Source organism: Chelonia mydas, chromosome 26, assembly GCF_015237465.2.
Source record: "Chelonia mydas isolate rCheMyd1 chromosome 26, rCheMyd1.pri.v2, whole genome shotgun sequence".
Lineage (NCBI taxonomy): Eukaryota > Metazoa > Chordata > Testudines > Cheloniidae > Chelonia > Chelonia mydas.
Window position 1 is genome coordinate 10,359,508 of NC_057859.1, and position 15,450 is coordinate 10,374,957.

The 15,450-nt window shown below is 45.1% G+C and overlaps 1 protein-coding gene across 2 annotated transcripts in view; it reads left to right on the forward strand.

Annotated features, from left to right (window-relative positions):
• ARHGAP25 (Rho GTPase activating protein 25) overlaps window positions 1-10,258 on the forward strand; it is a 47,755-nt gene extending 37,497 nt beyond the window's left edge. For both annotated transcript variants that reach the window (XM_007065478.4, XM_043536301.1), the window contains 5 exons: window positions 39-112; window positions 1,396-1,517; window positions 2,192-2,397; window positions 3,293-3,888; window positions 6,463-10,258. In XM_007065478.4, coding sequence (XP_007065540.2) covers window positions 39-112; window positions 1,396-1,517; window positions 2,192-2,397; window positions 3,293-3,888; window positions 6,463-6,673 — 1,209 coding nt within the window. In that variant the 3' untranslated portion in view covers window positions 6,674-10,258. The remainder of the gene's footprint in view (window positions 1-38; window positions 113-1,395; window positions 1,518-2,191; window positions 2,398-3,292; window positions 3,889-6,462) is intronic.
• The last annotated feature ends 5,192 nt before the right edge of the window (window positions 10,259-15,450 follow it).

Consider the following 15,450-nt stretch of genomic DNA (forward strand, 5'->3'; position numbering starts at 1 on the left):
TATAAGCCTTTACAAAGCAATTTTTAAATTGTATTTAGGGTCATCAGGAGCTAGTGAAGCAGCTGTCCGTGCTTCCCCGAGTCAATTACAACCTCCTCAGTTATATCTGCAGGTATGTGCTCTTTCATCATGTACAAACAGCCCAACTTGCATCATGGTGCATCTGGGGATCTAGGCCTTAGTCTCCAAAGGTGAAACTGACACTTGTGCAGAGAGCAACGCTAGGCTGCCTTAAGCTCCACTCTGGTTCCCCTTAAAACTTCAGGCAACTAAGCTCTTTTGTGACCCCCTGCACAAGGCTGAATTTCTCTGTAACTGGACAGATGAGCTGAAGAGATTTGAACAAAATTGTCTACCAATAAATCCCAAACCATGCAAAACTCACCTGCTTTGGGTTTTTTCTTTTCATTTTTCTTTTCTTTTGCAGACTTGAAATTCAGCTCAGGTGCAAAAAGACAGGCTCTCACCAACCTCCTGGATCCAAATGCCCCAGGACACTGGGAGAGTCTGAAATCTGAACCTGAATCTGAATCAACACACTGCAAAGGCCTGAACCAAAATCTCAGATCTGGACACTCCCAAACTTTGGGTGGTTTGTTACCTGGGTCTAGATTTTCTGGCTTGAGCAGAGATTCACAAACCTTTTTGTGCTTTGAGTAAACATGAGCCAGTTTGTAGATTCTCATAAAAAACTACCTGACACATGGTTTCAATTAGTTTTAATGAGAAACCTGTTAAAAATTCAGGGGTTGTCACAAATTTTGCTTGGCCCAAAACTGAGAGAGAAACTCTGTGGGTTAAATCATGCCCTGGTGAATGGAGACATAATTTTATGCTGGATGCAGTAATTTGTGGGTGAAATTGTCTGGCCACTGTTACACAGGAAGTCAGAATAGATGCTCCACAGAACAGATGATCAAAATGCCCCCTTCTCACCTTAAAACCTATGAATTTACTGACCTCAGTGAGCTCAATTTGGCCCTGTATGTGCACTCCCATGTGTAGCACATTGAATCCATGAGAGTCAGAATCAAGGACAGTATTTAGCCAAACTCTTGCACAGTGAAACTGTTGAGTTTCGCCCCACCCCAGCCCTGCTTGCTGTCTCATTTTTCTTTGGCAACATCATTGAGGATCAAACCAATCTTGGTTTCTTTTTGTTTTTGGGGGGGATGCAACTCTTTTTCTGCTTGACAGATTTGGCTTCTGTAGAGATGCCTAAAAGACAAAGTCTCAGTGTGCTCTGAAATAATAAGGGGCCTGTATCTATGTTTCTGTCCCTGCGGCCTGGAGCAAGCGCTGGCTGGATTATTCGGATTTTATAACACCTTTAACAGCTTTATCTTCACACTGTTTGTTTTCCAATGTGGAATTTTCCCCCTTGGATTCCGGCAGGTTCCTACATGAAATACAGCTGAACTCCAGTGTCAACAAGATGAGTGTGGATAACCTGGCAACAGTGATTGGAGTGAATATCATCAGGCCGAAGATAGAAGACCCTGCAGTTATTATGAGAGGTACAATGGAATCCTGTAACACCATTGACTTAGCAGTATTCAAGTGGTATACAGTATTAGCTGGTATTCAGGTGATCACTGTATCCAAAGGATTAAAACAATGAACTTCCTAAGTCAGACACAGGATAGAAGCCAAAGCGCCATCTCGCCTGGACAGAAAACATTCTACCTGGTATGTCAGCACCACGGCAGGTCAATCAGGCAACAAATGGCCCTACAATAATAATACCTAGCTCTTGTATTGTGCATTCCATCCATACAAAGGTGGGTAAGCAATGTTCTGGGCCTTAGAAAGGTGTGGAATTCTTTCGTACCTTTGCAACCACACAGGGAACTCCAGAAAATAGTCACTCAAGATGATCCAGACATTTTGACCTCTCCACTGAACTTTGTGGCCAAGGGGAAAATGCACCAGAACTAATAGGGAAATGCTTTGGGTGTGTAAGATTTGCTCACTTCATAGAGCTAAGAAACGGTGACCACTGAAAGTGAAGCTTAAGTCCCACGATTTCTACAGGGAAGAATTTCACACAAAACCCAAATTCCACTCTCTTTTTAATAATGTGCAGTGAATGCTAGGAAGGAAAGAATTTAGGGTTGAGTGCCTGATTTAAAATAATGGTATGAGTGAGTTCTCCCTGGGCGCTGTAGAACGTGGCTCTTTTCTATTGCAGGCACCCCCCAGATCCAGAGGGTGATGACTGTGATGATAAGTGACCATGCCAAGCTCTTCCCCGTGTCCAAAGATGAGCCCCCTTCTCCACCCGCCACCCAAAGGAACGATTCTAAGAAGATCCAAGTGCCACGCAGTTCCGTGGGCTGGGATGCTGCAGAAGATCCACCAGCATCAAAGGCAAACACTGTAACCCAAGGCCCAAGGGTAAGACTCGATCCTGTGAGATAATAATAATTCCCAGCTCTTTTAGAGAACGTTTCAACCATGGGATCTCAAAGTGCTTTATGGAGGAGGTCAGTATTATTATCCCCATTGCACGGGTGGGGAAATTGGGGCACGGAGAGGTGAAGTGACTTGCCAATGGTCACCCAGTAGGCCAGTAGCAGAGTCATAGAATCGTAGAATATCAGGGTTGGAAGGGACCTCAGGAGGTCATCTAGTCCAACCCCCTGCTTAAAGCAGGACCAATCCCAAATTTTTGCCCTAGATCCCTAAATGGCCACCTCAAGGATTGAACTGACAACCCTGGGTTTAGCAGGCCAATGCTCAAACCACTGAGCTATCCTTCCCCTGTAAAATTCAGCACCTCCCCATTGGGGAATCGAACCCCGGTCTCCCGCGTGACGGTCTCCCTGTAATATGACTATAACTACATTTGGTTGGAAAATGGGTTTCTTTTAGATGAAAAATTTATACTTTTCATTGAAAAACTACAAACCAAAAAGTTTTCAGCAAAAAATAAAAAGTTAAATTTTCAGACGAAAATTTTTTGGTTTTTGGCTGAAAAACTAAAAAAATTAGTTTTCATTTTTTGACAAAATGTCAAAATTGTCCCTTGAAAGCAGATACTTTCCACAGAAATTTTAATTCAGTGGAAAACCCACTTTTCCAGAGAAAATCCTTTGATGGAAATTCTTTTTACGAGCCCTACTTATAATGTCCACTCATCATTTCTTAACGAGTTATAAATGAACTTGAATATAAAGCATGGCTTTACTTTTGTCACCACAAAGTCATTTGAACTGTCATCAGTACAGTCATCTTACTGTGTGTGAATGAAAATGAAATTACTCTCTCATTTTCTTGGCTCTATTTTCAGAGAGATGACCTAGATACCAGCAGTCCCACTTCCTCCAGAGCAGCGGTCAGGCTGGGCGCATCTCTTGAAGATGATGTAAACCAACCCAAAGATTTGTTGGAAATGTGGAAAATACAGTCCAGGAAAAGAACTCAGACCCTTCCTAACAGGAAATCCTTCCTAACTGCTTCCTCTCAGGGGGAGAAAGCCAGCAGCGATAAAAATGACATATTCAACAATGACTTTTGGACATCTTCAGGAAGTCAGTTGTCTCCTACTTCCCCGACAGATGGACACAAAAGAACATTGTCTCAGGATCTTTTTAAGCTGCTCGACCTTCACCGGACTTCGACCTACGACAATGTCCCTACCTGCCAGGCAGAGAGTGGGGAGAGTGCTTGCACTAGCCCTCTCAGCACAGTAAGCAGCACCTCCAAGAAAGATTTGTTAGCAAACCAAAGCCCCAACCTTGTGCCAAAGGAACTATCGGGTCCAAACATCGGTGCTGAGGACTGTGGCTCTGGTCAGGAGAACCTGGAGGCCCTTCAAAAGGTGACCCTGGGGCTGAAAAAAGAAATGGAAACGCAGAAAAAGGACTATGAAGAGCAAATTAAAAGGTAACTGATGGTTTGCAGTGTTGTTGTAGACGTGTTGGTCCCAGGGTAGTAGAAAGACAAGTTGGGTGGGGTAATAGATTTTATAACGATTTTTAGAAGTTGGTCCAATAAAAAATATGACCCACCTCACCTCACAAAGGTAAATAATTCTCAGTGCTGCATTCAGGAGAGTGTGAAAACCTCAACTCGCACTGTTATAGTATTATATTATAAAGGGTTAATTACTAGTGTTACTATAGCATCATATAATACTAATGACTGATTTTATTGTAATGTATGATAGTATTAATACTATCTAAGATTAATTTCTGGTATTACTGTAGTATTCTGTAATTTCTAATGTTACTATCATATACTATTGTAGCAGGGGTCTCAAACTCTGGGCCCGTGGGCCATCTGCGGCCCGAGAACCTCCCCAGCAATTTTGGGGCTGGGTCTCTCCCTTGGCCCTGCCTGCCACCCCTGGGCACTCCCCCCCCACGTGCAATTTACAATGGCCCGGGGCCCCGCCCACCACTGGCAGCGCAGGGGAGCTAAGCGGCTTCTGCCTGCTCGCTCCATGTGTCTGCCGGCCCGTCCCTGTGGCCCCGGGGTGGGGCAGGGCGGGGCTGTACCTCCATGTGCTGCCCCTGCCCCGAGCGCCCCTGCGGCCAATGGGAAGCTGCGGGGGCAGTGCCTGGGGGGCGGCAGTGCACGGAGGCCCCCCCGGCCCACCCCGCCTTGGAGCCCCAAGTAAGCCCCGACCCCCTCACAGAGCCTGCACCCCCAACCCGGCCCCTCCCCATATACCCCCTCCCGCCCCCAAACTTCCCTCCCAGAGCCTGCAACCCCACCCCCTCCTCCTGCACCCCCACCGCCTGCCCCAGCCCAAAACCTGCACCCCAGACCCCCTCCCTCACCCAAACTCCCTCCCAGAGCCCAACCTCTCACCCCTTCTGCACCCAAACTCCCTCCCAGAGCCTGCACCCCAATCCCCTACCCCAGACCTCCTCCCCCACCCAAACTCCCTCCCAGAGCCTTAGGCAGGTGGGGGGTGGAGTTTTGGTGGGGGCGGGTTCTGGGCAACATGAGTGACATTATTGGCCCACTGGGAGGATTTGAGGACTGACACTGGCCCTAAGGTAAATTGAGTTTGAGACCCCTGTATTATAGTATCGATACTATACGTGAGTTATTACTATAGTATCATGAAGTAGTGATTACTTACATTACTACAGTATCATATCATACACTTAATACTGTTAATTACGAGTGTTACTGCACTATCATATAGCTATAATTACTAATGTTTCTTTGGTATCATATTATTACCATATTAATATTAGGCAATATTAATTACTATGGACTTGGCCATTATAGAGATCGGGGCCAGCCATGAAACTTGGATTTGGATCCAAACTTCTGCAGTTAAGGATGGCTCTCATCTGAAATATTGGTTTGGACTCAAGCTGGGAGAGAATCTGTTTTTCCATTTCACCAAAAAATTATGAGATTTTTGGAAATTTTCCTTGTCCCAAATTGAGATCCAAAATTGGGATGAAAAGTCAAAACTGAAAATTTTCACGATCCTATACTCCGATTTTTTTTTTCAGATCAGGCCAACCAACAATGTTAAGTTTTGATAATTTCAAAAGGTTTTGTTTTAATTTTGACCGTTTGCGTTTTCTAATTTTGTGTGTGTCCTATAATCAGTTTAAATTTTGAAACAAAGAGTTGTTTTGAACAGGAAAACCAAAAAGTTTCAGTTAGCAAATGTGGAAATGGGACATGTCGACACCTTCTAAACTTTGCTTCAAAAACGTTTGGAGTCAAGAAATTGTCGAAACTCGCCTTTTCCCATGAAAAGTTTCAGTTTCTGCCATTTTCCAGCAAAAAAAGTTTCATTGAAAAATACCCAACCAGCTCTAGTTGGGTTCCCATCTATAGGGTCCCAGTGCCGCAGGCCCCTTTGTGAGTTTGCAAGAGCAGAGGAGGGTACATGCATCTTTGCCCCCCCATCCTTTTTGTCCCCTTTGTAAGGACCAGACATAACTGCATATCTTTCTAGCAACCCATAGACGCCCCGAACTCACAGATCCTTGCATCCCTGCTGCTGCCAGTGAAGGGACGCACATGCTGGGCCCGTGATTCTCAACCTGTGGTCTGCAGATCCCACTAGGGTCAGCAAAAGACTTAGACTGAAAACTGACTGAACAGATTTCAGCTACATATAGACAACAGATTTCCAAAGGGGTCTGCACCTCCATTCAAAATTTCCAAAGTGGTCCGCAAATGAAAAAAGGTTGAAAACCACTATGGTAGACCCTTCTATAGTGCTGCAAAGCTCCTTCTCGGTCACCGGAGCTCTGCCCCACCTCCAGTACAGATCTGTAGCCAAGAGACACAATCTGGCTCATAATTATGCCCAGAGCTTTTTAGTTGCTATGGATTCATTGGGCATGACAAAGTGTTATGGGATTGGGTAACGAGGCTGTTCATCATTCAGGGTAGCACTGCCAAGTATTGTATTGCTGAATGACATAGAGGTGTGAGCTACCAGAAGCCACATGATGTCCCCTGTCCTTCCCATTGCAGCCTCCAGAAGGAGAACTACGAAGTCTGGGCCAAAGTGGTGCGACTGAATGAAGAGATCGAGAAAGAGAAGAAGAAGTTTGCGGCGCTGGAACTGAAGCTTCAGAATGTGGAGCGCTCACGGGAAGACATTGAGAAGAGGAACAAGGTGCTGGAGCAGGAGATCCAGGACTTCATGAAATCCATGAGTGATCCCAGGGACAAAAGAAAATAAGAGAACGGACCTGGATTTGCACACACATGGAGTACAGCTGCATGGGGGATTATCCTCCCCCTTCAGATAAGAATTGCCAGACTGGATTGAACCAGGGATCTCTCTTGTCCAGAATTCTGTTGCTGTGAATGGCCAGCACCAGCTGGTTCAGAGGAGGGTGTAAGGAGCTCTACAGGTTAATCTTCCTCTAGGGAAAGTTCCTTCCTGACCTCTAGTAGTGAGAGGTTGGTTTATGCCCTGACGTAGGAGGGTTTACATCCTTTTCAAAACTCTCTCTTTTGTTTTTTTAATCCTACTCTGTTCATGTTATCCGTATACATGGTCAATAATTTTTTGAATTCTGCTAAACACTCGGCATGAATAATACCATGTGGCAGGGAGTTCCACATGCTGATTGTACATGATACCCATTCACAGTGGCCCTGAAGGAATCTCTCTGTCACACACCAGTTCCCTGGCCTGAAGGGTGATAACACTTGTCCGGGGAGAAAGACTGATGGTTTTAAGTTTCTCAGAGGGGAACAAAAATGACACTGAAAAACTGGAACCAGGAATTTGGAAGAGCCTGTGGCCTTATCATTACATAGGCGACTGCTCTGAGTTTGGTTGGACATTGTACCGCATCCTATGGTTAAATCCTTTTTCTCCATCCTCTGCTCCTAGCCTGAGTGAAATTACAGTTTTCAGAATAAAGTCTAAATTTTAGTATTGCTGTCATAGAGATGGATAAAACCAACTAGATCACCTTATGCACCCCTCCCCCCCAGAAGTTCAGTGCAGGATTGTTCCCCAAAGTATATTGTACCGTCACACTTTATATTAAGGTTCCATTTATAAATAGTCTATAACAGGTTAATAAATCATAACTGTTGTTTTAATAAATGGATAGTCAATCATTTTAGATTGTTGTGGACTCCAATAGGCCAATAGATTGCTTATAAACATAACATGCTAATTATGTGCTTTTAATCACCTATAACACATGCGACTGATGTCTGTAACCTGCTTATAACATCATTTATTAACCCTTCATAAACGATTTATAACTCACAGAATCACAAAAATTGAGGACTGGAAGGGATCTTGATATGATCTTAGTCCAGTCCCCTGCACTGAGACAGGACTAAGCATTATCTAGACCTGGAGTAGTCAATTATTTTTTGTCAAGGTGCAAATTTCTTGGTCAAGGTATAGTCAGGGTCCAGATTCCAAGAAAATAATTTAAAAAAATTATAATAATAAGTAAATATGTAGATTTCGGAGTCCGTTCAAAAACGTCTGGTGGTCTGGATTTGGCTCGCAGTATACCTATTGACGTCTCCTGATCTAGACCGTCGCTGGCAGGTGTTTATCTAACCTGTTCTTAAAAACCTCCAGTGACGGAGATTCCACAACCCCCCTCGGTAATTTGTTCCAGTGCTTAACTACCTTCACAGTTAGGAAGTTTTTCCTAATGTCCAACCTAAACTGCCCTTGCTGCAATTTAAATCCATTAATTCTTGTCCTGTCCTCAGTGGATAAGGAGAACAATTTATCACCCTCCTCTCTATAACAACCTTTTATGTACTTGCTTGGAACTTTAATACAAAGGGTGACCTCCTACAACCTCAACTCGCTCAGCCAGTGAGGCCTGCACCATTTCCCCTGAGAGACTTCTCTGCTGTGGTTTTACAGTTCCGAACTTATATATGGTTTCACTTTATTTTTTACCATGGTGGCAAGCTAGGGCGTGGAAAATGCAGCGTAAGGGCTGGGTTCATCTCTCATTTACACTGGCCTAACTCCTGATTTACACCAATGCGTAGTTCAGATCAGAATTAGAACTTCAGGGCTGTCTTCTGCAGACAACACTTTCACTGACTCAATTCAGCCCTAAGGCCTTGTGGTATTGGTTTGGCTGCTGGTTGCTTTGGCTGCTTCTTTTTCGGCTGACCACCAGTGGGTCCCTCACAGGCAACCCAGTTCCTCCTTGTGAGGAGCTCACAGGGCTCTAGTGCTGCTATAAACTTTCAGATTAGGAAACAAGTCAATACATTTGCAAAAAAACCCTGTTCTTTCATTGGACATTCATACGTAGGAATGATTCATACGTAGACATGTAGATTAAAAGCCCAAAAAGGACAACTGTAGTCCTCTAGTCAGACCTTGTGCATAACACGGGCCACAGAACTTACCCACAGTACAAAAATGCATCTCAGACTAGTGCCTTAGTGGACATGTAAAGGGATGAGGCGTGGCGTTGTAAGGTATAGCTCCATTGTAGTTGGCTGGGTGCCCCATGTACAGTATAGTCAATGGTGCTGCATTAATCGGACCTCATAGGCTCAAAAGTTTGGCTCAAGTTCTGCTTGGGAAAGACTACGAACAAAAAAAAAAAAAGCAGAGAAAAAACAATCGAATGCCGAAAGTGTGAAACGCAGTGAGGAGTGGGGACAATGCTAATGCAAAGTACAAATGTCTACTCTGTTTATAAAGCACCCGTTTGTGCCATCCTAGCTGTAGCAGGGCTCTTTGGTCCCGAACACTCAGCCCAAGCTCTTTAAGCTAGAAATCACGCCGGCATTTCTTTAAACTGAAACAACCTCGTGACAAATCTGAGTTTCAAGTACAGGGAACAGAAAGGTTTGGGGAAGTGGAACTATTTTTGGGAACCCTCCCAAAAAAGTCATTCATGGGGTTTCAGAAAACCTCTGACTTCATCAGGTTCACCCATCGCCAGTGCTCATGGAATCTTCTAAAATCTGCAGCACTCCTTAATGCCGCCCTTCCCAAAACCTACATGACGGAAATAGCATTAGTGTGCCACCAGTATCATAGAATATCAGGGTTGGAAGAGACCTCAGAAGGTCATCTAGTCCAACCCCTTGCTCAAAGCAAGACCAACACCAACTAAATCATCCCAGCCAAGGCTTTGTCAAGCCGGACCTTAAAAACCTCTAAGGATGGAGATTCCACCACCTCCCTAGGTAACCCATTCCAGTGCTTCACCAGCCTCCTAGTGAAATAGTGTTTCCTAATATCCAACCTAGACCTCCCCCACTGCACTTGAGACTATTGCTCCTTGCTGTGTCATCTGCCACCACTGAGAACAGCCGAGCTCCATCCTCACTGGAACCCCACTTCAGGTAGTTGAAGGCTGCTATCAAATCCTCCCTCACTCTTCTCTTCTGCAGACTAAATCACCCCAGTTCCCTCAGCCTCTCCTCATAAGTCATGTGCCCCGGTCCCCTAATCATTTTCGCTGCTCTCTGCTGGACTCTCTCCAATTTGTCCACATCCCTTCTGTAGTGGGGGGACCAAAACTGGACGCAATACTCCAGGTGTGGCCTCACCAGTGCCAAATAGAGGGGAATAATCACTTCCCTCGATCTGCTGGCAATGCTCCTACTAATACAATCATTGCTGGAAAAAGCTTGTTCTGACGATGTAATGATTATACCTTGCGTTTTATTGGCCCACTGTGTTGTCACTCAGTAGCCTGTGAGTGGGAGCTGTGGATAAGCCAGAATGTTCCTGCCCGTGTAGTTTGAATTGAGCATAGTCGAATTAAGCTTTTTAATTAAAAGCAGTTGTTATTTTTTCTAACTGGACCTCTGGAGTCTTGAATGCTGTTACTGCAAATATAACAGTCACCTGCTTTCTGAGGAAGAAGAGTCGGATGCAAGATAATCCACAGCACAGCCACTCAGCTCATCCAGCAGAGGGGATAATCATGAGTTGTGTCTTGTAACGCCCTCTACCCCATCAGCCTGGGAATTTAGGATCTTAGCTTGGATCCCATCACAGTAGTGTTTTGACTTAGATGAACAGGGCCAGATTTTCCAGTGGTGTAAGTCAGTGGTTCTCAACCAAGGTCTGGGGCCCACTGGGGAGCCGCGAGCAGCTTTCAGGGGGTTCGCCAAGCATGGCTGGCATTAGACTCGCTAGGGCCCAGGGCAGAAAGCCGAAGCCCTGCTACCTGGGACTGCAGTCTGGGGCCCTGCTGAAGCTGAAGCCTGAACAACTCAGCTTCACGGTTAAAACAGTCCTTGTGGCACAGCTGGGCCATGGAGTTTTTATAGCATGTTGGAGGGGTGGAGGGCTCAGGAAGAGAAAGGTTGAGAACCGCTGGTGTAAATCAGCAGAGGTTCATTGACTTCAGCGGTGCTATCTGGAGGTACATCACTGAGGATCTGGCCAATAGATGACAGGATGGCCTTTCTTTGGGATATAGAAGGGGAAGGGACCTCTTGGGTCACTGACTCCAGTCTCCTGCCATCGCAGGCAACCCCTTCCTGTAATCCCCTTCATAAATGTATCGAGCTTCTTCATCTTAGAACTATTAAGTAGTTTGTCCCCACTGCGCAGGGGAAGCTGTTTCAGAACCTTCAGTCACTTTCTTTCTACTCTAAGAACTATGGAGATTAGCACCTACAAATCTGATACTCCATATGAGAAAAAAGAAACAGCAGACAGCCCTGAAAAATAACTTGGTGGTGGTTGTGTTTGTGATTTCCTGTGATTTTCCAGCTCAAGAAAGGTTAGTCAACACTCTCTAGCCAAGGCAGCATCTACATAAAGTCAGCCACACCCAGAATAAGATAGCAAGATTGATACTATTTGAACTGTGGTTTAGTAGCTGGAACACTAACTAACTTAAAAACGGATTGTAAGAACCAGAGCAAGACTGCAAATTTTCAGAGGAAGGAACCTTGTCTTTCTAGGTATTTTTAAAGCACTATTTACACATTTGGCCTCAAATAATAAAAGTAAAAGCATTGCTAAATGGGGTCCTTTACAAAGAGGTAAATGCCCCCACCTCCCTCCTGCTCCCACAATATAAATTAATCATGGAAAAAGACATACTAGGTTATTTTCTCTGTTCACGGTGAGGTGGGGTGTGTGTGGAGGATTGTTCCTTACAATGGCATCCTTGTTGCAACCTTAGTTATGAGAAACAATAGTTTTCCCATAATACACAATTACTTGGTCTAAGAGTTACCTCCAGTAGACCAGAGCCTGAACCAAAAGTAATTAGATGAGGCTCTTGTGGGCTAATTTCAGCAATGACCTTGACAACAGGGGTACGTTAGACAGCAGGTGCCTAGCAGTCAATAGTAGTATCTTAGCACTTCACAATCTTTAATGTGTGTATCCTCAGAACACCCCCGTGAGACAGGGCAGTGCTATTATCCCCATTGTACAGATGCGAAACTGAGGCACAGAGGATAAGTGACTTGCCCAAGGTCACCCAAGAAGTCTGTAACAGATTAGGACCTAGATCTAGCTACTACGCTCAGCACTGTAAGTCATAAGCTGTCGACTACATCCACCCGAAGGGACACTGCACAAAACTCCCAGCCATAGGGCCTGCAGCAGCTCTTAGCAGAATTATGTTTACACTGCAATCAGAGGTGTGGTTGCAGGACCTGTACACATACCTGAGGTGAGCGAGCTGATTTAGCGCCAGTAATTATAACAATGAAGCCACGGCAGGACAGGCTGTATGCGCGCACCGGGGACCCTGGGTTTGTACCTGCGTGGCTAGCCCATGAAAACTATTGTTCCTCGAGCGAACGAGATCAAAGCTAGAGTGGGTACCTCTATACGTGCTGCCGTCACGCCTCTGATTACAGTGAACTGGGCTCCGCAGAGCTACTCAAAACCATCCCAGTGTTGCATGCTGCAATCCCGCTCACTCCCACACCCAGCTGCCTCCATGCTTGGGAAGTCTCTTCCGGCCAGCTAAGGAGCGTTTACAACCCCAGGGGCAAGACTCCTCCCCCAGTGTTTAATTGGGTAGGAAATGGAAGTCAGAAGAAGGTATTGTCACTTTGCACCAATTTAGTACAGGTTTCAGAGGGGTACCCATGTTTGTCTGTATCAGCAAAAACAACGAGGAGTCCTTGTGGCACCTTAGAGACTAACAAATTTATTTGGGCACAAGTTTTCATGGGCTATAACCCACTTCATCAGATGCATGGAGTGGAAAATACAGTAGGCAGGTATAAATACACAGCACATTAAAAGATGGGAGTTGCCTCACCAAGTGGGGGGCGGGGGTCAATGCGAACGAGGCCAATTCAGTTAGGGTGGATGTGGCCCATTTCCAGAAGTTGACAAAAAGGGGTGAATATCAACATAGAGAAAATTACTTTTTGTAGTGTAGTATTAGAATTAGTATTCAGTGCGTGGGAAACACAAGTGTGATTTATGTGCTGATGGGCTGTGCAACATTAATAGCAGCTAAAAGGAGGACATGAGATAAAGCAGTTGGTGTTTGCATTGTTCCTCTCTCCTGGAGGAGAAATCTCCAAAGTGCCTATATCAGAATCACAGTAGGATTCACTCTGGGTTTCCAGTCTGGACCCAGGAGAGTTTAACGCTCTACTCCAGAGCATCTAAGATAAATGATTCTGACCACATGCAAGGCCTGTCAGAGTGCAGTCTTGATACATGGCAATGCCAATTGTTTGAGTGCACCTATGCTGCCACCTAGGGGTCCCCATCTAGAATTGTAATATGATCCCCACTTCTAGAAGACCAGGGTCGTCCTCAAGGTAGTCATCTTCTCGATGCCTAGGCCAGAAATGTTCATAAATGCCCATTGATTTTTGCGCTGTTAGAGAATTTTTCAGGGCCCAATTTTTCTCTCATGTCTGATTTCAAATAAGTTTTTCCACTTCAGTCAATCAACCGGTCAATCAAACCAAGGTTTTAAAGTGAACCCACTACTGATGAAAATTGTCGGATCAGCAGCCCTGGCCTCGCTCCCCCATAATGTATGCAGATCTTCTCCATGCCAGACAATGGCTCAGTCTACACTAGCGAGAAGTGGTGTTAGCCAGAACTATTTTAAATGTACTTCTCCTCACCCCGCCCCAAAAGGTGCTAACTTGCTTTCCCTAGACCAGACCTCACAGTTACAAGAGTCCTGTATCAAAGATAGGTACATAGTTGTAGATATGTGCATACGTAGCTAGCTAATATAAAAAGTGCCAGGGACTGGCGTACAAAAATAGGTAGGTAAGTTGGTAGGTTCAATATTGTTGTTACGCACTGCGAATGGCTTCTTGAGTCCAGTTCTTAACACTTGCAGTGTTCTGCTGGTGTTGAAGAACATAGTTCGCCTCACTCTAAATGGGGCCCCAGAAACTCCGGACTCTGCTGCTTCACCGCTCAGTAGAAATGATAGAAAGTTGTTACCACCTACTAGCTGTTTTCTGGCTCTTCTTCCTCCTCCTAGCTACAATGTTCAGTTCTTTGTTCTAGTATTTGCTGTAAAAACTTGATTCCTTTAACATAACATATTAAAAATGACCACTAAAAGATCCTTTCTGCTATCCTCCTACTTCCAAAGTACTAGGCAACAGTGGCATATATCACCCTCTGAAAAGTGGGTGCCATCTAGTGCCAGGTGTCCACATCACAAAATTCAGCCTCACAACTGACACTAATTCCACACACACCCCCCACACACACACGCTCCTTCCCCCCCATTTTTGGCAGTTTCATCAGAGAGGCCAAGAGCTGAATGGGCCCTGGAGACTGAATTCGCGTTTTTGTAGATTTGAAGACCAGAAGAGACCATCTTGATCACCTCCTGCATAACACAGGCCAAAGAACCTCACCCAGTAATTCCTGCATCAGAACCCTAAGTTCTGGTTGAGCTATGGCATAGCTTTTAGAAAGAGATCCAGTCTTGACTTAAAAACTGCAAGTGATAGAGAATGAAACCCTGCCCCCAGGCAAGTGGTTCCAATGGTTAATTACCTTTGCAATTAAAAATTTGCATCTTATTTCTAGTCTGAGTTTGTCTAGCTTCAGCTTCCAACCACTGGATCTCATTACGACTTTTTCTTAGAGGTGCTGCTCTTCCTCATTTAGGGTCAATGCACGTTAGTCGGTTGGGCAGAATTAGGTGCTACCATCTGGTGGACAACTAGAGGGACTTAGTTACATTTACATGAAATAGGTCTATGGGAAAAATTAACATCTGTGCTGGAAATGTCACAGGGTCTTCTCTGTTGAGATCAAACATATCAAACGTATGGGGGGGAGGGATAGCTCAGTGGTTTGAGCATTGGCCTGCTAAACCCAGGGTTATGAGTTCAATCCTTGAGGGGGCCATTTAGGGATCTGGGGCAACTATGGGGGATTGGTCCTGCTTTGAGCAGGGGGTTAGACTAGATGACCTCCTGAGGTCCCTTCCAACCCTGATATTCTATGATTCTAAGAGGCAGCTAATTCCTTAATAGACCAACAGCAGATCTTAGTGACGTGAGAAAGCTTGGCTGGGTCTCAAAGGTCTCTGAGATCAGGACAAGTGCATGTTAATTTTGTATAAACTGCAAATTCCACCACTTCCTTTGCAGATAGGCCAGAAAGAAGGACCTCTAGCCAACCACATCTGTTTCCGAAGACCAGAAAAACCTCCTCAAAGATTTTCTGACCATTAAAATTTGCAGTGTTTGCAAAGATACTATTTAAAAGATGCACACATTCTAATCTGGAGGTCGGGTAAGCTGGAAAGTCCAAGTGCATGGGGCAGTGGTGAGTGGGTGGCTGGGGGGTGTGGGGGAGCATACAGCTCTGGGAAGTATAGGCATCCCGTCAAATGAGTGTTAGTATTTGTGTGTGTATGCGTGTATGTGACTTCACTCTGTATTAGGGATCTGGCTTCATTTTGTATTAGACATGGCCCAAACCCACATTCTATCTCTGAAGACACCAGAACCCGGGGGAGGTTTACATCTGGGGCTGAACCAAAGGCAGATCTGAATCTGAACTCTGTGCCT